Source organism: Lipophrys pholis (assembly GCF_963383615.2).
Source record: "Lipophrys pholis genome assembly, chromosome: 19".
NCBI lineage: Eukaryota > Metazoa > Chordata > Actinopteri > Blenniiformes > Blenniidae > Lipophrys > Lipophrys pholis.
The window spans coordinates 22,910,574-22,934,751 of NC_137647.1; the positions used below are offsets into that span (position 1 = coordinate 22,910,574).

Consider the following 24,178-nt stretch of genomic DNA (forward strand, 5'->3'; position numbering starts at 1 on the left):
AAATTATTAGTGTGCTTAACTGTAGGATGTATATTAGACAAATGTAATACAGTACATAATAATGACATGGCCAGAAGGCTGTTTAAGTATGATTTTACACATGAAGTGCCATGTGCCTGAAATGAATTATTAAAAAAAATCATAAATATCTAGGTTTTGTTCTGACCGATAACGTATATTGTGTTGTATCTTACGTATTGGTTTATAATGTATTAATATTATTTTTCAACTTTTTAAAATAGCTGAGTAGTGCACAATCTGCTTCTCCATCATATATTTGAGTGTGCGTGTGTGTGTGTGTGCACTTGTGTGTGTGCACTTGTGTGTGTTTTGTGTTTTTCCTATCATATATCACAAATCAGAGCATTCTATAATTGTTTAGTCCACTATGAACATTAAAATACACCAAACTATGTGTCCAGTATCAGAACTACATGAATGATGTTTGCAGGAAAGAAAAGCAGGTGAAGATCACTTTAGTATTCTGACAGTTATGATTGATTAAAGTTGCTGTCAAACAGATGTCAGGCTTCTGAAAAGTACTTTAATTTTCCTGCACTCAATACTTGGCTTGAAATATTTGAATCAATGTGTAATAATTGTATGTAATACACGAGTTTCACAATCTGAAACTCACGTATAAAGAAATGGGCCTGTTTCCTGTTTCTTTCTGGGAAACCGTGGGAGTGCACAGAAATCTCTCTCTCTCTCCCTCCCGCTCTCTCTCTCTCTCTCACACACACACACACACACACACACACACACACACACACACACACACACACACACACACACACACACACTAGGATGTGACGCTACCCACAGAGTTGCCAGGTTTGCAGGTTTCACTTTTTGTTTTGCTCATGGGGAATTACAAAAAAATGTATTTAAAAAAATGTTTTACCACATAAATGAGTTTTGCCTTTGTTGATGAAATAAAATATATAATCACAATTTTTTATTGTAATTACGAGTATTTACAATTAACATGAAGTTCGAGGTTCAAAACAGTTAACTGTGTGTGTCATTGGCATATTTTAAATCGACTCATTCTTTAAACGTGCTCTGACACATATTAGTGTAAAGAATAGATAGCAATGGTGAGTGCACACGCCCTTGTGGTAAGCCCGTGGAGGAGCACAGTTTATCAGATCCATTGACTCTCACCCTCCGTGTCCTGTTTGTTAAAAGGTTTAAAATCCAGCCCACCATATTATTGTTAAGGTTAAAATGTTCTAAAAGCCTCTAGGTTACAATGTGTGGTTGAATCGTATTAAAGCAGAAGAAAAATGGACAAATTAAAGCCGTGTGTGACGCCCACTCCCCTCCAGCTGCTTAAAAACCATGTTAAGCAGAGTGGGTGCAGAGTGAGTGCAGCGTCCTCCACTCCTCTTCTGGGCCCGGAGGAAAACTGCAATTTATCGATTGAACTCTCAGTATTTACCAAGATTTCAGAACGCACCAGTTTTTCAAAGATTTTCATGATGATTGATATCAGGGCCACCGGTCTGAAGTCATTGAGAGTCGTGGGACGATTGGATTTAGGGACCGGGACAATGACATCGTCCTTCCAGATCCGGGGGACATGCTGTGCTTCTCAGGATCTGTTTAAGATTTTATTACAAACTGGGCTCAGTTGTTGTGAGCAGGTTTTCAGTAGCCGGCCACAGATGTTATCTGCTCCAGGACTTTTATTAATATTTGTGCAGTAAAAACTTTTCCTACCTCCTCAGCTTTTAGAGAGAAGTGCTGGTTGTCACACAGTTTGAGGCTCATTTCCTGTGTGTCTTTGCTGAAATCAAGCACATTAAAACGATTGTAAAAGCAGTTATGAATATTGGCCAAATCATTGTCTGCGCTGAAGCCATTCAGTACCGTGCAGTGGTTCGGAGGAGAAGTCAGGCCTGTGAAAGCTTTTAAAAGTGAGAATTTCATTTGGGGATTGTTCTGAACTTATGAGAATTGAAATCCATTTAAAGTGTGATCAGAGTGCACGACAAAGGGCTGAATGATGGCTCACTCTAAAATCATGGCGTTGGACACAACACACGTGGTTTTGTGTGCGTCTGTTTTGAGCTGTGGGCTGATTTTGTGTCAGACCTGGCAACCCTTCCTGGAGCGCTCTCACGGTCAGCAGCGTGAAGTTTGTGCCCTTTGAGCGCAGCTTCACAGGAGAACTGCGTCTCCTACTTTAAAAAAAAAAAAAAAAGATTTTCCAGAACGTTGGAGTAGAGAGGTCGTCCTCTTTAATTTGTGAGGGACAGACGAAGAAGCAGGCTGAAGACTGAAGACATTTGGCAAGTTGTTTTTTTTTTGCGCGTAATAATCCATTTCTTGCGACCTGATAATTTAAGCACGCCCTTTTCCAAGTTTCTAAGACGTACAGATCAGCGTTATTAGGACAGATATTTCCGTAGAATCCCGCCGGTGTCTCCCACGGATCTCTGCACCAAGGTGACTCGACAGAGGAAAAATAAGTGAGTTTTAATGAGCCTCGATGTCTCTCTGCGTCACGCGCATTGAGCGCATTTAAGTGTCACTTAAACCAAAAAACTCCACGGATGTGATGAGTTTCATGCATTATGTTGCACATTTGCTCTGAATTGCCATGTTTGATTTCCTTTATTTATATTTTCTCATTGAGAACTGATGACTCATGATGAATGTGAAAAACATTTACGCACTTATAAATATTAAAAGCGGTTTTGTCCTTTTTGGTAAGTTTATGTCATTGTTTTCTTTGGTTCCGGGTTGGTTCTCTACATGTTACATATTTGGGCTGGTTATTTCCTGCATGAACTCCGCAGTTTCGAAATGAAGTCAAGTAAGCCAGCAGGGCGTCTGTCGTTTGCTGCAGTAATCAAATATGCAGTGTACTTGGATCCTTGAGAACCCTTCTAAAAAAATCATTTATTCAAGCTGAAACTACATTTTTGAGTCAAACTTATATTTTTACAATATGATGTTGTATTTCAAAATAAGATCCATTTGAATTTGATGAGTTGTCCTTCACTACTTTTTCCTCAGTAGTGTTGGTCAACTTACTTGGAAATAGTAATTACTTATGGGTTACTTCCAGTTACTTTACTGATTACTTAATTGAAAAAGTAATTGTTACTTTACTTTTAGTTACTTTAAATTGCTTTTCAAAAACATGATGCACAGCCTGAATATGCTGTAAAGCAGGGCTCCTCAATTATTTTGTTTTTGTTCTCTCATTTCATCCATTTATTCTTTTTAATTGTGGTCTTTTGTATTTGAAGTATAAAAACTGCTATATAAATGAATGTATTATAACTATTGTCGTTGTAATCTTTGTTATAATACACCAGTTAGATTGTCAAACAAACAAAAATGAATGAATTCACTCACCAATCAGTGAGAAAAGCGACGGCATGAGGAAATCCCTCTGATGTATCCTGTCGTCTCAATCCTGAGGCCAAGATGTTCATCAGAAAGTCTGTTTCTGGATTCTGTTTCTTTAAGTCAGAGATCAGAGGTGAAGAACACTCCTCCATTAAATCCTCCATTAAATCCTCCACTCTTCTTGTTGCAGTATTATCCGACAGTGGCACCTGCTTTAAGGTGCGTTTACACATCAGCATGATGAGTTACAAATATAATTTTGCGTCATTCCTGCCACATTCCTGACATTCTTAATGTGACGTTATGCATCTGAAGATAGTTCTTAAATGGGCCTGACATTCCTGATATTCCTGGAACATCTTTATGGCGGCCAAAATAATCTTCCAAGAATATCAAGAATCACCTGTGTTGGTGAAGTTTGTAACTGAGCGTGTGGATTAGTAGTGATGTGTGTTGTTGTGTTCTACAGAGTGACAGCATTCGTTCCCTGCAGCATCCTCCTCTCTGATCAACTCCATGAAGTTTCTCTGAATGCTGAGTGATCTGGAGTGTGTGAACTGTTCAGTAGCTGTTGGTAGAATAACTGGGCTGTGTGGAGCCATATATTCTTATACCCAGTTGCTGATCTGACTTGTTTTACGCCCTGGGTGAACACCCGCCTCCACCAGACGCACCTGAGACGGTGATTCTCATGTCCTCTGGTTCACGGTGCGTCCTGGCGGCTGGACACGTCTCTCATAGCAAAATCCACAACTGAACATAACAAATTCCCCCGATTCGCCACATTCCTGACAGATTAATGAAAGAACGTGATGATACGCAACGGCGCAGAGTAGCCTGCCGCAGTGCACAGCTTTGTGCATTAGTTTTCGTCATTGCAATGCCAACATATCGTAGACACGGAGGGCTTGTATCACGTTATGTTTTCAATTTATGTTTTGCGGCTGTGGGATTTTGGAGGGTAGTTGGCTTTAAAGCTGGCGGCATGCAGAGAGTTGAAGTGCCGCTTTAGATGATCCACTTTGCTGACAGCTCCAATCTGTGAGCAGATCAAGCATGCAGGTTGAGCATTAGTATGGGCCGGTAATAGAAAACAAAATGGTTCAGTCCAGCCAGAGTTGAACTGACTTTGCGCAGGTTATGTTGTTTCTTTGTTTAATTTTGACGGGTGGTCTCGCGAGTCGTGAAATTGAAATTTGTGGACCGAGCGGAGCAGTATTGAGGTCAGATGCGCTCAGAGTCCTGCTCTGACTACGGTGTGAGATGAGGTCCAAACAAGGTAGAGCAGCGCATTTTTTCCCCCACAAATTCCACGTACTTCACGTTGATGTGCAGCTAATGAGCCGGCCCGGGCCAGACAGCTGGCTCCGGCCCGCGGCTCGCCTATTGAGGACCCCTTCTATAAAGTAATCAACCTTGTGGTGAGAGTAGCAACAATCGAAACTACAGAATACCAAAGACCAAGGTGGCTTAGAACTTCCAAACTTTTATAATTATTATCTGGCCAATAAATTACTTTATGTTGTAAAATGGATTAATCAGAATCCTTTAGATGAAGACTGGTTAGACATGGAAAAAACATTCTGTGAAGATCTCCAAATCACAGATCTTCCCTTCTTCAGTCCTATCATCAAAAAACACAACTGCTTTAAAAGCATCAATATAAACACATCTCTGACAGCTTGGTGGGAATTCCTTAAAATTAATGGATGTTCACTCATCCCCTGCAAACTCACACCCTCTGGAACAATCCTGACATCCTGCAAAGAAAGAAACCAATAAACTTCCCAAGATGGCAAAATAAAGGAATTGTGAGGATCCACACTTCGCACCAGCTCCGGATCCTTCCTCCCTGACTCACCTGCGGGTGGTTATCTAATTAATTCTCTTAACTTCTTCAGCACGGCGGAGCTGATGCCAGAAGATTGAAGTCCTCACCGATGTGGTCAGCTCCGTTTGTGCGCTGTCCGGCTCCAAGCGCCTCCGGCGCACCTCCTCTCGGCACGGCGCCCCGACCAGCTGCGGTCCCCTCACCCATGCGCTCTGCACTCCTGGGTCCCCGATCTCCAACTTCCAGGTCTTGCGGTTTAAAATGAATTAATTGAGAACTGCACCCGCTCTGCCTCCTGGTCTGGTTCTGAACGCTGCTCACCGGCCCTCAGCCGTAACAGGAATAAGAAACTTAGAACAACTTCTCTCCAATAACTGTTTTATTCCATTTGATGATCTAATACAGTAGTTCTCAAACTTTTTACACCAAGTACCACCCAGAAAATACTTGGCTCTCCAAGTACCACCATAATGACCAACACTATACAGTAGCCTAGTAAGCCTAAGCATTCATCAAAAACAAGGCAGAGGTTTTACTCCTAAAGAAGTATATTTAATATTGTCAGCCATTGTAACATTTTACAGTTAGATTATTAACACTACGCTTAAATATAGGAAAATAAAAGACTGTACTTAAATAACGATTCAATTAAAATATATTGCACAGAAAAGTTAAATAAACATTGTACTTAAATAAATGAAAAACAAACAAAAAACTGTTCTTAAAGATTAAATAAAACTGTTCTGCACTTAAATGTTAAGTAAAGAATGTACTGTACTTGATTAAAATCAAATCAAAACAGACTGTCTGAACTTCACACACTGCTGTATGGCTGCTTTCTGAAACACACACACACACACACACACACACACACACACACACACACACACACACACACACACACACACACACACACACACACAGGAAGAACAATAAGATTAAGAATAAAACTATGATGAAAAAAGATGGGCAATGGATTCTAGCAAATGTCTCTACTATTCTACTATAGATCTGGGATCCCCCCTCCCTTCTCGTGTCACATGGCCCCCGCTTCGAGCCAATCGAAAATGAAACATGGCTGGCATTTCAGGAAATGATGTTTTATTCACGGACTGAGTGTTTCAGACGATAAACATTATGAAGTAGATAACGGCTTTAGAAGCGATCGAAGTAACTCATCTTCCACTCTCCATTTCATCCATATTTGTAATCAGCGGGCAGCGTTACGGCAGTTGCGGCACTTCGTGTCATGATCACCCGTAATGCTACGCTTAGCGACCCATTAACCTCCGGGACTCGACGTGAAAAGTCATTTTACACACAAAATACTTAACTTTTTTCACAAGAATCAGCTTAGATAGGCCATTTCTCACAGAGCTGGCGAAATCCCGTGTTTTCAGGTGCAGTACAGACTAAGTTACAGGTATAAACGCTCTACCGCGGGTTGCCGTGATGCGAACCCAGAAATGAGGTCCCTTTGTTTAGGTCAGTCCACAGAAAGCACCGCTGAATAACCGTTTTCACATAAAAACGTTATTTTTTGTAAGAACTCGATTGTATATGTCGTTATTCATGGTACAGTGGAGGAACTCTTGGAAATTCATGTTCAGAAACATTGTCCGGAGCTGTATAGGCGGAGATGCCCACCTGTGCCCACCATCAGGGGCATTACAACGCCAACTGGCACAGCCTGTGAGCCCGCAACTGATTCAGTTGCACGCGCCAGTACCAAATTTTCAAGAAAAACACTTTATATAGTGAGATATGAACGTAAAAGCAACAGCAGTGAAAACAGTCAAAATGAGCTTTGGGCCCAAAGGGTTAAAAAAACCTCCACCTCTTGCCATCAATTCTTGCCTGCTACCGTGTATAACTGTTGACGTCGGCGCATTTATATTTATTTCAGTGATCCTTTGGCATACCACTAGAGGGAGCCCCGAGTACCACTAGTGATACTCGTACCACACTTTGAGAATGACTGCTCTAATAGAAACATGTGCTTTCAGTCAAAACAACTATACCTATCTACAAGTACTTTGGCTGTGTACACCAGTCCAAACATTCTGGCAAAAGATCTGTGAAGATTTATCGTTATACCTGAGCCACCCTCTTCCAGTGTCACCTGCAGTTTGCCTGTTCGGTGATCTCACAGAAATGAAAACCAAAAAAAATGAGTCCTGCATGCTCTTGGTTTCCCTAAGCGTCGCAACAAAGGCAATCCTCAGGAACTTGAAATCCAAAAGTAGTCTGAATATAAAGTTATTTAAAAACTTCCTTCAAGACCACATCACATTGGAGAGAATGTCTGCTTGTAGGAAAAATCATTTGGCACAATTTGAGTCCACATGGTCCCCAATAAATAAATACACCATATAGCCCTGTGGGGGAGCGGTGGCTGCGCCCTGGGGCTTCTGGGGCTGTCAGTTCCTCAGGCGTCATTGCTTGTCCGGTTGGCAGCACTCTGATCTTGGGGGGGGGGGGGGCCCTAGTGTCTATCCTGGGGGGCTGCGGTCCAGGCCTGGGGAGTGTCTGGGAGGCGTGTGGGGGTCCTGCTCTGGGCCGGGAGTATTCCAACGGGGGTTGGGTCGGGGTGCTGGGTGTCGGGCCGTGGCTGGGCCGCCTGGCTGGGGTGGGTGGGCGTGGTCCTCGGGGCCTGGGGGCTAGGTGCCTTCCCCTTTTTTCTCTGCTTGCCTCCCCCCCACTGGGGCGGGCTGGCCCCTGCTGCCTCGCTGTTTGTGTATGTACTTATGTGTGTGCGTGTGTGGGGGGGAGGGTTGGTGTGCCCTAACTGCTGACGTCTGGCTGTGCTTGTACTGGGCCCTGGGGTTCTTGGACTCTGCTGTCCGGCCGCTGGATGGGGTGGGGCCTTTCTGCCCGGGTCCTCTTGCAGGGCCATATCGGGTTGGGTGTTGGTTCCCGTGTTTCAGACTGAGCCGCTCGAGGGTGAGGTGGGGCAGCGCGGGGGGTCCAGCTGGGGCTTGCTGACAGCTGGCCTTAGTGTCAGGGGGCCTCCCGCCCAACCCACCTACCTTACCTCACCTCACCTCACTCAACAAGAGGGCTCAGTGAGGCGGTGCCTAGGATGGGGGGATCAAGTCTGCTTAACTGGGGTCTGGTCACTCCACCAACTTTGCACTGCCCACAATTTTAACAACACTAAAGCCGGCTTTCAGGGTTCTGCCGCTTGGCAGTGGTACAACGCTCGGGCCCCCGCTACCCCTCAATTTTAAACCGCATCTTAAACACACATATTGCATTGACCTCTTCAAAACACAGAGACACACCCCTACATACATCCAACACTCCACAGGTTGGGGGGGCGGGGGATAGGTCTCACCCCAGCACTTCCCACTGTGGTCTCACCCCGGCCCGGGGCGAGTGCGGCTGCAATGCGGGGGGAACATTCATACGTCATTGATACCAGACAGTCTCACCAGACAACATCACGGTTTAGTAACGCAGTAATGCGGCCTGGAAAAAAACGATAATCTAATTCCTGTTTTGGCAAAAGTTTACTTTACTAAGTAATCAGAGTACAGTAACGTGTTACTGCCCATCAGTGTTCCTCACCACTTTGTGTGTGTGTGTGTGTGTGTGTGTGTGTGTGTGTGTGTGTGTGTGTGTGTGTGTGTGTGTGTGTGTGTGTGTGTGTGTGTGTGTGTGTGTGTGTGTGTGTGTGTGTGTGTGTGTGTGTGTGTGTGTGTGTGTGTGTGTGTGTGTGTGTGTGTGTGTGTGTGTGTGTGTGTGTGTAAAACAGACTCAGCCTGACTGAAGATGTGTGACATTGGTGAAGAGGAGGACGGATCAGAGTGTGTGAAGAGGTAAGAGACGTCAGCTGCTCCTGCAGAATTGACATACAAAATTCACAAAAACACCAAACCGAAGAAAAGATGCAACACTTTCTGTTTGTGTTTGTTCAAATGAAGTTTCACTCAGTGTGAACAGTGTGAGTTTATTGATCTTCAGACTGACTTTGACAGTTTGATGGCTCATACTGCAGTTTCCATGTACTTATTCAATATAATTACAGCTGCACTCAAAATTATTCAGCTCTTTTCATCTGATTTGAATCCAAAAAACTCAAAGATACAATTAATTTGAAAGGTTTCTTTATCCAGATGCAAAACAATATGGTTGATTTGAGACATTCCCTGATCTCACTAATTTCTGTCAAAAAAACATACTTGTTGAGACTTGTTGACGGATCTTTGAGCTCCAAGTCTGCCTGCAGGTCTTTCTGTGCCCCTGCCTCCTCAGATGTGTGAGACGTGTGTTGATGGCTTTCTGTTTGTTCCCCGTATTTTTGTGTTGCCACTGCTCTTTTGAACCTGTGACCACAAAGTAAAGTGACAGTTGAAATGTGTTCCGTCATGTCTGGAAGCTCTTTGAAAGTACCTGTACAGGTTTGACATGTATGTCTCAGATCTTTCATGTGTAAACGGTGTTGGGATTTATGGTTGGTTATTAGCATTAAATTACTGTAAGTCATAGATTACTGAAAGTAATAAATCACTGGAAGTAATTTATGAAAAATGTAAATTATTAATGGAAGTAAACTCATTTACAACTCCTAAAGTTATTGAGTAATTACTTAAAATTAATACATTATAGAAAATAATTTATTAATGAAAAATTATTAATTGGAATAAATTCATTATTTATTCATTAATAATAAAAGGGGCACCACCAGAGATCTGGAAATAGCTAATGCCAAAATATCTGTCTCGTTTGGAAAAGGTTTATTGACGTTAGTTAATATTTCTGTGTAAAAATATAACAATCTTAAATAAAAAGGAAGGTGTGTGATCCGAGCACAGACTGTTACAAACCAGTGAATTGTCAACAATAAATACACAATAATCACCAGGAATCGTTCAATTCAGCTAACAGGCGTTTAATAACAAAAATGTATTAATCCATAAATAATTCTGAAATCATCTCATAAATCAACACATCCAAGCAGCAAACGTCATCTAACACGGAGCTCTTATCTACTAAACAGCAAACACTAAGTACAAAGAAAGTATGTGTGGTGATGTGTGTGGTCTGGAGTGACGAGAGTGAAATGGGTGTAATGACCTCGAATGTCCACCGAGTTGGGATCCTCATCCAAGATGGCGGCTCTGGTGGGGTTTTCACAGAGCCCAAATGGCGGCCTGGTTTCACCAACGTGAAGCTGAGTTGCCGTGGCGATAAGAAGACGCTTTCCGAGGTCATGTGACGACTGAATGGCTTTGGGGGCCGGGTCTGAATGCTTGAGTTTTAACTGGATGTCAAAACATGCAGTTAAAACTCTGGTGACATTACGGGGGGGGGACGTTGCGGCACCAGTTAGCAGTTTGGTTGCTAACTTATGACTATGTGTGTGAGCTTATCTTGATCAGATAACGACTGAGGCCACGGTGACTTGGTGTTACCGGGTCTGGGTTCAGCGTCCCAAACTCAGAGGGCTTGCTCAGCTGCAGGATCAGAGGAGAGCTGTTGCAGCCGGAGGCTGTAGCGATGCGGTCCCTTTGAATAAAAGACAAAAAAAGATGGAGAAAAAGCAATCCCACGGCTGTTCCAACTCGTCCAGCGAGTTAAAAAAGTTCCGGGCCCGGTCCGCGTGAGTTAACACGGGGCTCCTTGTGTCTCTGTATGAAGTCCTGCGTCCTGCTCGATGTGAATCCGTTTTGGAGATGAGTGTGTTTTCGCGGGTCAGACTTTTATACCTGTGCGTCATGGTCTGGTTCCCTGCTGGTTTCACAATGGACTTGGCCAATCAGAGCGGGGTTGGCTTCAGTGTTTTCGGGGCATTTCCTGCGGTTGTAGATAGAGTTGGTGGATACCCCTGGTAATGAGGTGCAGGGATGCAGCATCCAGGGAGGGGTTGCCAGGGAACCCCTGGTGGGGTCACGTGACCAATGGCAATTTTTTCCAGTGGTGATCACATTTCTTTATTCTCAAAGAAACGTGGTCACCCCCCCACATCCCCCCTTTGTCTGGAGGGGGTGAGCCATGTAGTCCAGGCCACCTCCCTGATCTGTCAGTGATCCAATTGAACATTTTGACCTGGTGTGAAACTCCTTATTGGGCTGTGTGGGTGTGACCTCTGTCATGGTTCATTTCTTTATAACCACTGTGATTATGATGAACTTACTGAACCATTAAAATGTTCACAGTTTCTTAATCTTCTGATTTCACTCTCAGGTTGTCTATGAAGAGTAATTTGTCCAAAGATGAATCACCATGGTTAAGTCCTGAACCTGGACGTTCAGTCACAAAGTAAGAAACTGTGTTTTCTTTTTATTTCATCAATTCCAGTGTTTATTGGCTGTGTTTTAACAAGAATCTGCTGATGACGCAGTTCAAACCATTCAGTTTGTTATTAAACATTTTGATAGAGTAAGAATAGAGATACTTTGTGATGTTTAATATGAATTTGAGAAAACTGACAAAGTGCATGGAACACACCACCATATGCTTGTCAAAGTCCATTTTGTGATTGAAAGCCAGTGTGAAGAAGTGTTTCACTATGACTGACCAGACGTGGAGCTCAGCTGACAGTTTGAAACAGACTGGCTGCTGAGAGGCTTTGGCCCAGACTGGCTGAGTGCTGGGAGTCAATCCAGGGAGAGGATCCAGGAGAGACGGCAGCTGCACACAGAGATGCAAACAAACCACAAAGATCTGATTTTGACATGAACATCACCATTAGTGTGTGTGTGTGTGTGTGTGTGTGTGTGTGTGTGTGTGTGTGTGTGTGTGTGTGTGTGTGTGTGTGTGTGTGTGTGTGTGTGTGTGTGTGTGTGTGTGTGTGTGTGTGTGTGTGTGTGTGTGTGTGTGTGTGTGTGTGTGTGTGTGTGTGTGTGTGTGTCTAGAGATCAGAAGCTCAGACACACAGCAGAGTTCTCAGTATCCAGCAGGTTGTCTATGAAGAGTGACGGGTCCAAATTACTTCCACCAGCTTTCAGTGCTGAACCTGGACCTTCAGTCACAAAGTAAGAAACTCTTTGTTTCCTTTTATTTCCTCAAAACCAGAGTGAGAGATGTTGTGCTCACTCTAAGATCCACTTCCAGTATTTTGAAGCAGTGTGAGAGTTGAAGCTGGATCTTTGTGTCTTCGCTGTGTGTTGTGTTGCTCAGTAAATGTTGCTTGGTGCCACAGAGAGAAGAAGAGGAGTGATGATGAGGAGCAGCAGCCGTCCCGCTGTGCTTTGTGTGAGGTTGTCCTGAAGGATCCAGTCTGGTGGAGCTGTGGACACCAGGTCTGCAGACAGTGCAGCAGCTCACACTGGGACCTGGGTTCTTCATCAGTGTGTCCTCAGTGTGCAGAAAGATCCAGAAGCAGAGCTGCACCAAGTAAGAGTGGACATGTATCTGCTGAGGGACTCGTCTGTCTTCACTGGACTCGTTGTTTGTAGAGATGTGGAAGCTTGCTGTTTGTGTGAAGTCTGATTGTTGTTGTTGTCTTTGAGCAGGTGCTGGTCTGCAGAAGGTTCTAGAGGAACATAAGAAGAGTCTGAGGAGCAGGTGTGAATGTGTGAGTGAAGGAAGTGATGAACCAGGAGGAGGAACCCTCCTCAACAGGATCTACACTGAGCTCCACATCACAGAGGGACACAGTGAGGAGCTTCAGAGGGAACCGGAGCTGATGCAGCTGGAGACAGCTTCCAGGAAGGAGAGCCTCCATGACACTGCCATCAGGTGTCAGGACATCTTCAGAGCCTCAGCTGAGCAACACAGACACATCCGAGTGGTTCTGACCAGCGGCGTGGCCGGCAGTGGAAAAACCTTCTCGGTGCACAAGTTCACTCTGGACTGGGCCGAGGGCCTGGAGAACCAGGACGTCGGTGTGCTGGTGGTGCTCTCCTTCAGGGAGCTGAACCTGATCAGAGAGCAGCCCTACAGTCTTCTCATGCTGCTCCATGTTTTCCATCCAGCCTTACAGAAGGTGACAGCAGAGGAGCTGGCTGTCTGCAGGCTGCTCTTCATCTTTGACGGCCTGGATGAAAGCAAACTTTCTCTGGACTTCAGCAGCTCCCAGCTGGTGGTCGATGTCTCACACGAGTCTTCAGTCAGCCTGCTGCTCACAAACCTCATCCGGGGGAATCTGCTGCCCTCGGCTCAGGTCTGGATCACTTCCCGACCCGCAGCAGCCAATCAGATCCCTCCATCCTGTGTGGACAGACTGACAGAAGTGCGAGGCTTCACTGAGCCCCAGAAGGAGGAGTACTTCAGGAGGAGACTGAGTGATGAGGAGCTGAGCAGCAGAATCATCTCCCACATCCAGACATCCAGGAGCCTCAACATCATGTGTGGAATCCCAGTCTTCTGCTGGATCACTGCCACAGTTCTGGAGCACATGTTGACCACAGAGCAGAGAGGAGAGCTGCCCCAGACCCTGACTGACATGTACTCCCACTTTGTGCTGGTTCAGACACACAGGAAGAAGCTCAAGTACCATGAAGGACATGAGACGGGTCCCCAGGAGCTGACACAGGCTGACAGGGAGGTTCTTCTGAAGCTGGGCAGGCTGGCCTTAGTACATCTGGAGAAAGGAAACATCATGTTCTACCAAGAAGACCTGGAGGAATGTGGTCTGGATGTGACTGAGGCCTCGCTGTACTCTGGAGTCTGTACTCAGATCTTCAAGAGAGAGTTTGTGATCTTCCAGAAACCCGTCTACAGCTTCGTCCATCTGAGTGTTCAGGAGTTTCTGGCTGCAGTCGACTTGTTCCACTGTTTCAACAACAGGAAAACAGACGTACTGAAGACCTTCATTGGAGAGGACTGGGAACACATGGAATTAAAACCAGAGACATTTTCTGACAAAGTGTCTAGGTTCTTCAGAAACATTGCTGGTTTCCCATCTCTGGACAACTTCCTTCACAAAGTCCTGCGGAAATCCCTCAGAAGTCAGAACGGCCACCTGGACCTGTTTGTCCGCTTCCTTCATGGCCTCTCTCTGGAGTCCAACCAGAGACTCTTAGAAGGTCTGCTGGGTCAGACAGAGAGCAGTTCAAAAACCATCCAGAGAGTCATCAAAAACCTGAAGGAGATCAGGAGTGATGAAATGTCTCCTGACAGATGCATCAACATCTTCCACTGTCTGATGGAGATGAAGGACGTCTCAGTACATCAGGAGATCCAAGAGTTCCTGAAGTCAGAGAACAGATCAGAGAAGAAACTCTCTGAGGTCCACTGCTCAGCTCTGGCCTACATGCTGCAGATGTCAGACCAGGTCCTGGAGGAGTTGGACCCGAAGAAGTACAACACATCAGTGGAGGGACGAAGGAGACTGATCCCAGCTGTGAGGAACTGCAGGACGGCTCGGTGAGTCCACATGTCCTCATGATCACATGTCTCAGTGATGTTTGTACAAAGTACTTCCTGTAGTTCCTTTGTGCAGATGTTCCTCACTGATCTTAAACATGATCTGTTGGTGCATTCTAAATCATTGTGTACTATTAAATACTACATTGTGACATGATAAATTGTAGGACTAGTTGATACTGAATGAACCAAACACCAAATAATATGTTATGGAAGAAACATACTTATTTTAAAGCACATAACCAAACCAATATAAAGATGTATACAACATATATACAAAATAAAATATTACTTCAGAAGCCACATACAGTCCAGTTTCATCTTGAGTGGCTGGACTGGTAAAATATTGCTTTAATAACATTTGAATTTACACTTGAAACAGTGCTTAATTTGTAAATCATTAGGTCCCGGAACACAGGCTGCATGTTGTTCTGGCGGCAACACAGAGACAAAAATGTCACGGAGGTGTCCATATATAATATTTAAACACATAATTAAACACATAAAAGTGAAAAAGGGGTTGGATTTAGTTGTTTTTTTTTAATGAGGTGCTGGATCCAATCAAATAAGTGCCGGTCAAAATCTGGGAGGTGCCGGATCCTGTTCCGCCAAGATCCGGCCCAAATTAAACTCTGACTTGAAAGTTTTTCTTTGTCGCCCCTGGCCAGCTCAGTTGGTAGAGCATGAGACTCACTATCTCAAGGTAGTGGGTTCATGTCCCACACCAGGTGCCACCTAATGGGCTCCCCGTGGAACCCATCGGCTCACCACTCGCAGGAAAGGTTCTTAATCAGTGCAAGGTGCAACAGATGGATGGATGGATGGATAGATGTTTTTCTTTGTTGTGACCACAGTGTACAGGAGGAATTTTGCAAGATCACACAATTAGTACAGAAAATGACTACAATCTCAATATAGTCAATATATAAAGTCAATTTTAATGAAACATTCTGCTGCAAAATACAGTGAAATGTAAAAAACAAGAAAATCCTATTAATCCTGAATAACTTTGCTTGGTGGTTTCTGGGGCTGATTGAAGCTTGTTTCGGCCGGTTTCGGTCCACAGGCCTCATGTTTGACGGAAGTAAACTTCACAGCAGTGCCGAAGGTACGTTAAGGTACGTTAACAGTTAAACTGTTAACACCTTAATGAGGGACAGCCTCCCACAGCTCGGTGCTGCTGTGAAGTCAAACATGAGGCCCGTGGACCAAAACCGGCCGCAACAAGCTCCAATCAGCCCCAGAAACCACCAAGCAAGGTGGTTATACAGGATTTATATATATATATATTTACATTTCACTGTATTTTGTGCAGAATGTTTCATCAGTAAACACTGCTTGGATCTTGATTAAAAAAAAACAACAACAACTAAGTCCTTACAGAGCAGATATGCCTTTTGTTTAAAAAATATGTCTAGGTGAATAGTTTAATAAAGCAGCATTGTTTTTGAAAATGTTTTTGTTGGTTATCTGCACACACAAGGTTGTCACATTTCTAACACTCCATTCACAGTGAGGATTACAAGACATCTCAGGGGGCTTTTCCACCGGAAAGAACGAGGGGCGAATACGGAGCCAGGGCCAGACTTAGCACCAGTTCTTTGTCTTTCCACTGCCAAAGCCCCGGCCTACCAGGGGTTAAACGGGTGCTAAGCCGGCCCCACATTGTTGCGGGGCCAGATGCGTCATCAGCTGGGAGCGGAGTTATCGCTGGAGTTATCGCTGCCGACAAGGCAAAAGGGAGGTTGAACCAGTGAACACGGAGCCCCGGAGTGGTTATAGAGAAAGATTGCGCTTGTTTCCATTGACAACCTATAAACGGCTTTAGAGCTTCGTTTCATCATATAACACATTCTTCTCCGATGTTGAAGCATTTGATTCAGACACATCCAGAAATAAAGTGAAAGGAGCAGAAATTAACTATCTAAATGCCGGAATGTTGAAAAATAAGCCCCAAGCTCATTCACACGTTATTGTTATTATTTATAAAAAAATTTCTCTCTCTCTGGCCACTTCGGGGCTCCGGACTAAAACAAGACGGACGTGAAAAAACACCAATAGAGATACGAAGAGACGCAATGTTTTCTGGCTCTTTGGTCTGCATCTGAGCTTCAGGCCAAACGAGATGGAGCGATCCGGACCAAACCACTGTTGCAGTCCGTCTCCTTGTACCTGAATGAGCGCTGTCAGCGCTAAATTGGTGAAATCAGTGACGTACGACATTTTGGAGTGACGCAATGATGTGGCTCTCACTTGGCTCCGTTAACGGTGGAGAAAGAGCCGGTTCTTTGGCGGTGCTCATTTAAGAACTGGCCCTGAACTAGAACCTGGTTCTTGTTGGTGGGAAAGCCCTATTAGAAGAGTTGAGTAAAATGAAATTTCTCTAATTTTGTAGTCGTGAAAATAATTTTTTTTCTGTCATAAGGTTTACTCTTGATCTCATCTGGACTTGGACCTTGTGAACTTTGACTTGACTTGGACTTGGACTTTTGTGGCTCCGACTTGACTTGGATTCGACCAGCCCCGACTTGGACTTTTCAAGACTTGGACTTGACTACAGCCCTGACACACACGGAGAAACCCTGCAGAGCAGTTTACAGATTACTGAAGGAGCAGTTATTCTCTGAGAATATGAAGAATTAAAACACATCCAGCAGGATAAAAGCAACACTGCTGCTGCAGCCAAAGCCAGAACATTCCTGACTTGTTAGTGCGTGACTTTGTGAGATTGTGTGATATTATGTTTCTGCAGTTCTGTCAGCGTGACCATTATTATTAAGCTTATTATTACAGATCAATCCTCGTGTAACGAAACACTTGGAACAAGTCAAGAACAAAAACATCCTTCAAAGCCTCAGTGACCAGGATTTATTGTATTATGTCAAAAAGATTGCTCTGAATTACTTTCTCATCTCCGCTGCAGCGCCGCGCTGAACCTGTGTTGTATTTGATGTTATATAAATAATGTTGAATTGAATTGAAACTGCGCACCAATCACGATCATTTAAGAATGGGCAGGTCATTTTCCAAGAGATCTGATTGGTCAGGAGGCGGAGCTCTGACTGCTTATCAAGAACCTAACCTGCTCGGGAGCAGGTTCGACCTTCAGCCACGGTTATATATCCCGGTGAGAAGTGAATGAGCGTCGTAGTACGGAAAAAGTAGCAGGACGTCCAGCTCCACTCCACAGCTTCACTTCAACATCTTGAACTGAAGACATGAACACAACATGTGGAACTCCATGTTCTCTCCTTCATGTCCACATGAAGCCAAAGTCAAACCCAGAGAAGATGATCTGAAGCTCTGAGGTCCAACAAAGTCCTCATAACAACGTCCTGTCCTCTCTGTGTCTCATTACAGACTTACTGGCAGTACACTCTCTGATTCTCACTGTGAAGTGATCTCCTCAGCTCTGAAGTCTGACCCCTCCCATCTCAAACATCTGGACCTGAGTCACAACGAGCTGAAGGATTCATCAGTGAAGGTTCTGTGTGCTGGACTGGAGAGTCCAAACTGCAAGCTGGAGACTCTGAGGTCAGTTCACTGTCTGAAGTTAGAATGTGTTGAAGTCAAACCACTGAGAGGAGTTTAGGAGGATCCAGATGTTGGAGGACAGAGATGGACTGAGCTCTGCAGCATGTTAGTGATCAGCATGTTGATGAGACTCTTCTCCTCCTGGTGGCTTCAGCTGTTTGGACTTTACATTTCTAAACTCTTCCAGTCTGAACTTTCTTCAGTCTCAATGACTTCAACATCAAACTTTGTCCTCTAATCTCACTTCTTTCTCTCTTTAAACAGGTTGTGGCTTTGCGGCTTATCAGAGATCAGCTGTTCTTCTGTGGCCTCAGCTCTGAAGTCCAACCCCTCCCTCCTGAAAAATCTGAAACATCTGGACCTGAGTGAGAACAAGCAGTTGGATTCTGGAGCTCAGCATCTGTGTGGTTTTCTGGAGAGTCCACTCTGCAGTCTGGAGACTCTGAGGTCAGACTCCATGTTTGTCTTTGTATGCAGTGAAAGTTGTGTTGACACTAAAGGTCAGACATCAGGAGGGATTCCAGAAAGCAGGTTATATGAAAACTCAGAGTATGTTTACCCTGGGATGAGGGAAACTCTTGAGTTATCTGTTCCTGAAAGAGAGCTGAACTAAACTGAGTCAGTCACCATGGTAACAGACTCTGTGAACAGAACCTGCTCGCTGGTGGGTTTTGTAGAAGGAACCCCGAGACCTACTAATCGTGTCTTCAAAAGTCTCCTTTGGAAAGCCCTTCTCCTGGGTTTTTACCTTGTTTGGGATTTCAATGGTGTCATACAGCTTATCATGCCTCCTGTGAGGTCTGTCTGTTCTCATCTCCATCCTCCCCGTCACTGTCAGTGTCCTCAAGGTGGTGTCAGAGTTCAGTCAGTGTCCTGTCACTAGGAGACTCAGTCTTGGTACACTGAGTCTTGTGCCACTAGTTGCTTAGTCTGTGAGGGGACCGGTGTCACCTCATCTGGATCCTGGAGTAGAACCTTCTGCACCTGAGAAGAGAGACACCTAACAGTTCTACTTTAGTATTTTGATATAGTTACTGCTTTCATTCAGTTTGTGTTTTCAGTAACATGATGTTAAATGGACAGGGCATTTTCCTTCCTGTCATTACCTCATACCTCAGACGCAGCATTTGGTTGTAAACTCATGTTAAACAGGACGATGGGAAGAGCCTCAGGCTATTTTATTTATGTTGCCAAACTGCTTTTTAGTAATTCCTCTCTAAAGGTCCTATTTGTTCTTTGCATCGATGTCCTGTGTGTTTTATATGAGACCAATGAGAGTTGAATCGGCATGTCATCTATTGTTTTATTAATTATTTCATGTTTGGACATTTGGACTGAGCTTTGGACATCCATCTTCTCCCGCTTATCCGTTTCCGGTCGCGGGGGTGGCAGTCTGAGCACTGTCACCCAGATCACATTGCACTGATTAAGAACCTTTCCTGTGAGCCCACGGGAAGGTGGCGCCCGGCGTGGGACACGAACCCACTACCTGGAGATTGCGAGTCTCTACCAACTGAGCTAGCTGGGGGCTTACATTTGCAATAAGTTATGAGTGTAAATGCATACATCACAATCTGATTTAATTTCATCTTAAAAAATCATCAAGTTTAATCTCGGTTATCACCACTGATACCACGACTATCCTGGATGAAGTGTCGCTGATCTCCCAACTGAGCTCCAAAGTGCGTGCGTGCGTGCGTGCGTGCGTGCGTGCGTGCGTGCGTGCGTGCGTGCGTGCGTGCGTGCGTGCGTGCGTGCGTGCGTGTCTTCTGATCCAGATGTTGGAGGACAGAGATGGACTGAGCTCTGCAGCATGTTAGTGATCAGCATGTTGATGAGACTCTTCTCCTCCTGGTGGCTTCAGCTGTTTGGACTTTACATTTCTAAACTCTTCCAGTCTGAACCTTTTTCAGTCTCAATGACTTCAACATCAAACTTTGTCCTCTAATCTCACGTCTTTCTCTCTTTATTCAGGTTGATTAACTGCAGCTTGTCAAAGATCAGTTGTTCTTCTGTGGCCTCAGCTCTGAAGTCCAACCCCTCCCTCCTGAAAAATCTGAAACATCTGGACCTGAGCAGGAACAAAGAGCTGGATTCTGGAGCTCAGCATCTGTGTGGTTTTCTGGAGAGTCCACTCTGCAGTCTGGAGACTCTGAGGTCAGACTCCATGTTTGTCTTTGTGTGCAGTGAAAGTTGTGTTGACACTAAAGGTCAGACATCAGGAGGGATTCCAGAAAGCAGGTTATATGAAAACTCAGAGTATGTTTACCCTGGGATGAGGGAAACTCTTGAGTTATCTGTTCCTGAAAGAGAGCTGAATTAAACTCTGAGTCAGTCACCATGGTAACAGACTATGTGAACAGAACCTGCTCGCTGGCGGGTTTTGTAGAAGGAACCCTGAGTTTCTACCTGGCTCCTCCCACCTGAAGCAGCTACCAGAAATGGATTGTCCGTTCGTGTAACAGTATGTAGAGCGGTTAGAACAGTCACCCTCGCACTAAAATGCCTGTTACAAGGGTCGTGTCCGGAGAGGTAAGGGGCTCAGATGCCCCCCACCCGGCCCTCCACCTGTTTGTCGGTCCTCTTCCTTCTTTCTGTTGGCTGAGCAGAACTCAGATGTTATTTTTAAAATAATTTCAGTATTTTATTTATTGTTCTTGTCCACATCATCACATCTTAAATGACTTTACGATGATAACAATGTGTAAACATTGTGTTAATCTTCTAAATAGGACATTAACAGAGGACAAGTTCTAACAACATTTTGTTTGAGGTTTAAATTACTACTTGAAGTCGCTACTGAATGAATATTTTTTGCCTACGTCAACTTAAATACTATATTAAAAATCAAAGTGAGGTGCAATCATAGCCAGATATGCTTTAACATTCTGAATGATGATTTTATATTTCATATTGGCGACTTCCAAGTCACCTTTCTCCTGTTGGATTGCATCTAAATGAAATTCAGATTTTACACCTATTTATTATTTCTACCTGTATGCTACAATCTTAAGTCGGCTATGGTTAAATGTGAAGTCAATGGAGCAGCATGTTCAAACTTACGCGTTGACTCGGGCAGCAATGTTCAATCATGTCGTCTCTCTCTCCTCCGCTGCTGCAGCGCTGTTACTTTCAACTTGAAATAAATCTTCATATTCACCGTAGGCCTGCATTCGGACCTCCAGCTCCGTCGGGGGACGGGGGGGGACTGTATTGTTTTCAGTCTGTTGCCATAGTGACTCGTGGTATCGGGGCTCCATTGACGATGGCTTTTTGTTGTGGTTGTGCATGCGTATAACTCAAGGTTCACATCAAATCAAATCAAACTTTATTTATATAGGACTTTTCATCCACATCATACATCTTCAGTAAGGCTGATAGACTCGGGACCCGTCTGTTCAACACACACACACACACACACACGGATGCAAATGAGAGTCTTCGATTGGTCATAGACTGATTTGTACAGCTTTCAGTTCCTCCTTTTATTCTCTAATCTGGGTCTGCCTCTTATTTTTTGAAACGCCCATCATACACTTGGATCTAATCGTGTCCTCAAAAATCCCCTCTGGAAAGCCCCTCCCCTGAGTTTTTACTTTGTTTGGGAGTTTTAATGGTGTCGTAGTGTTACAAATCTGCCTATAGGTCATCTTGACCCACCCTCAGCGTTTTGGCACGATGAGAACCATTGATAGAGCTTTCCATTTTTTTATAACACAGGTGTGGATGTAAGACAACAAACAGCTATGCCAATAAAACATAACAGCACAGACATGCAGCTGTGTCCTCTCTCTAACTCAGGTGTTTAACAGATCTGCTACAAAAGCTGGTATGTCTCCAGACACCTTCTACATGAGCCAGTATAACTTTTCTCCTCTTCACTACTACATGCATAGACTAGGATGATTTTTCCTCTACAACCACCGGAGTTATACACATACTCAGAGTTGATTGAACTAATTCAGATCAGCTGTTCTGGAACCGGAAACTCAGAGTTTCTCACCTTAGAGTGAGTCAACTCAGAGTTCAGGGAGAGATTCAGAATGTGTTGAACTTCTATCCTGGAAAACCCCGCAGTTTGAGATGATCCACACTGAGGATCTCCATGAGAAACTGAGACTTCTTCTCTGTGGTTCAGTCCTGTGACTGCAGGAGAGCCGTGTGGAGCTCAACATTTCAAAGCTTGGTAGAAGAAACAAGGTGCTGCAGTGGAGAATTCACTGTCAACCTGTCTGAGTGTGTGTGTGTGTCTGTGTGTGTGTGTGTGTGTGTGTGTGTGTGTGTGTGTGTGTGTGTGTGTGTGTGTGTGTGTGTGTGTGTGTGTGTGTGTGTGTGTGTGTGTGTGTGTGTGTGTGAGTGTGTGACTCTAATCTCACTTCTTTCTCTCTTTATTCAGGTTGGAGTTCTGCAGTTTGTCAGAGATCAGCTGTTCTTCTCTGGCCTCAGCTGTGAAGTCCAACCCCTCCCTCCTGAAACATCTGAAACATCTGGACCTGAGCTACAACCAGTTGCAGGATTCAGGAGTTGAGCAGCTGTGTGGTTTTCTGGAGAGTCCACTCTGTAGTCTGGAGACTCTGGGGTCAGTTGACTGTCTGTTACTGTTGTAGAAGGAGAAATGTTTGTGAGCAGCTGTGATGTGAGACTCTGATCCTGCAGTGAGAGATGGACTGAGCTCAGCAGCTTGTTACTGATGTGTGTGGACATGAGGAGGAGTGGGAATGTTGAGCTGACATGTGGATGATGAGTGTGATGAAGATCCACAACAACAGAACAGCTCCTTGATCAGGACTCAGTAATGTGGAGCTGCTCATTTCTCCATCAACACATCTGATTGGTTCTCCTCATTCATTCTGCTGCTTTCTCTCTTTATTCAGGTTGATGAACTGCAGGTTGTCAAAGATCAGCTGTTCTTCTTTGGTCTCAGCTCTGAAGTCCAACCCCTCCCACCTGAAGGAGCTCAAACTGCTTTTCAACAACCTGCAGGATTCAGATGTGCAGCAGCTTGTTGGTCTTCAGCAGAGTCCAGACTGCAGCCTGCAGACTCTCAGGTCAGTAGATGTTGGAGTGAGTCCATGCTGCTTCCAGCAGGTTTCTACTAAACACAGTTAGTGTGAGAACAAAGATCCAGAGTTTGACTGCTCTGTGAGGCTGTGAGAGGAGAACGCTGAGCAGCTTCAGGGTTGGACAGCAGAGGACACAGTCAGCCAATCAGAGGAGCCTCAGGCTTGTTGTGTTGGTCTGACAGTGGTGGTCCTTCATGAGCTCTGAGCTGCTGCTGTGGACAGGACTGAAGTCCTGGCTGCTCCACAGAGACTCTCCTCATCACCTCTCATCTCTCTGCAGGTGGAGGTAGAGCAGAGAGGACGCTGTGTGTCCTGAAGATCCACTGTGGAGAGCAGAGAGGACGCTGTGTGTCCTGAAGATCCACTGAGGAGAGCAGAGAGGACGCTGATGAGAATTGCTGTGAAATTTAATGTCTTTGTACTTCATGTGAATTATGGTTTTTTACTTTAATTTTAAGTTTTTTGTTTGGCAGCCGTAGCTGCTCATTTACCATTTTTTAACGGATTCTTTTTTTTACAGAAACTAAAAAAAAAAAATTTTAAAGAAAAGAAAAAATGTATTAAATTATTTTAAATACTGTATTGTTTACGGAGAAGGGGTGGGATTTGATAAGTTATACTTCTTCCCACTCCTTTTCAGACATGCAACCTAAATATATTGTTATGCTGGACTTAGTCACTGCTTCTTGGGGGAAATATCTTTGGGTGATCGGTGTGCGCTGTGACGTTGATATCTGATTTTGAGCGAGTCCAAAATAAACAGATAAAATACAAACTAAGGAGCTGTGTTCACATGGGTTGGATGTCCACACAGTATTCCAGCAGGTCGAAGGTCAGGCACCATGTTTGGTGGGACATGGCTCACTGGTGTGTAGTTTAGTGCAGAGTTCCACTGGAAACAGAGAATATTAACGATAGACTACCTGTAATGACATCATCTCTCCACCAGGGGGAAAAACTCACTGTATTTGTATCTGTTTGTTCTTCTTCCGGTGATGTTCAGTTTCTGGATTAGGTGTTCAGAGCAGAATGTGGCTGAGCTTCCTCGGTCTCAGAAGGCATAAGTCTG

The 24,178-nt window shown here is 44.5% G+C and overlaps 1 protein-coding gene across 2 annotated transcripts; it reads left to right on the forward strand.

The window, feature by feature from the left end:
* Positions 1–2,132: 2,132 nt before the first annotated feature.
* LOC308124874 (NACHT, LRR and PYD domains-containing protein 3-like) lies at positions 2,133–23,861 on the forward strand. 2 transcript variants are annotated; one of them, XM_080488230.1, is made up of 13 exons: positions 2,133–2,477; positions 5,268–5,443; positions 8,955–9,018; positions 11,387–11,461; positions 12,058–12,177; positions 12,345–12,538; positions 12,658–14,512; positions 17,873–18,046; positions 18,311–18,493; positions 20,021–20,203; positions 22,443–22,625; positions 22,921–23,094; positions 23,390–23,861. In XM_080488230.1, exons 3-13 carry the CDS (start codon positions 8,972–8,974, stop codon positions 23,397–23,399), a joined length of 3,198 nt encoding a protein of 1,065 aa, XP_080344356.1. In that variant the 5' UTR covers positions 2,133–2,477; positions 5,268–5,443; positions 8,955–8,971; the 3' UTR covers positions 23,400–23,861. The 2 variants fall into 2 exon arrangements, with proteins under 2 accessions (XP_080344356.1, XP_080344357.1); XM_080488231.1 differs by having other exon boundaries at positions 2,148–2,297.
* Positions 23,862–24,178: the final 317 nt, after the last annotated feature.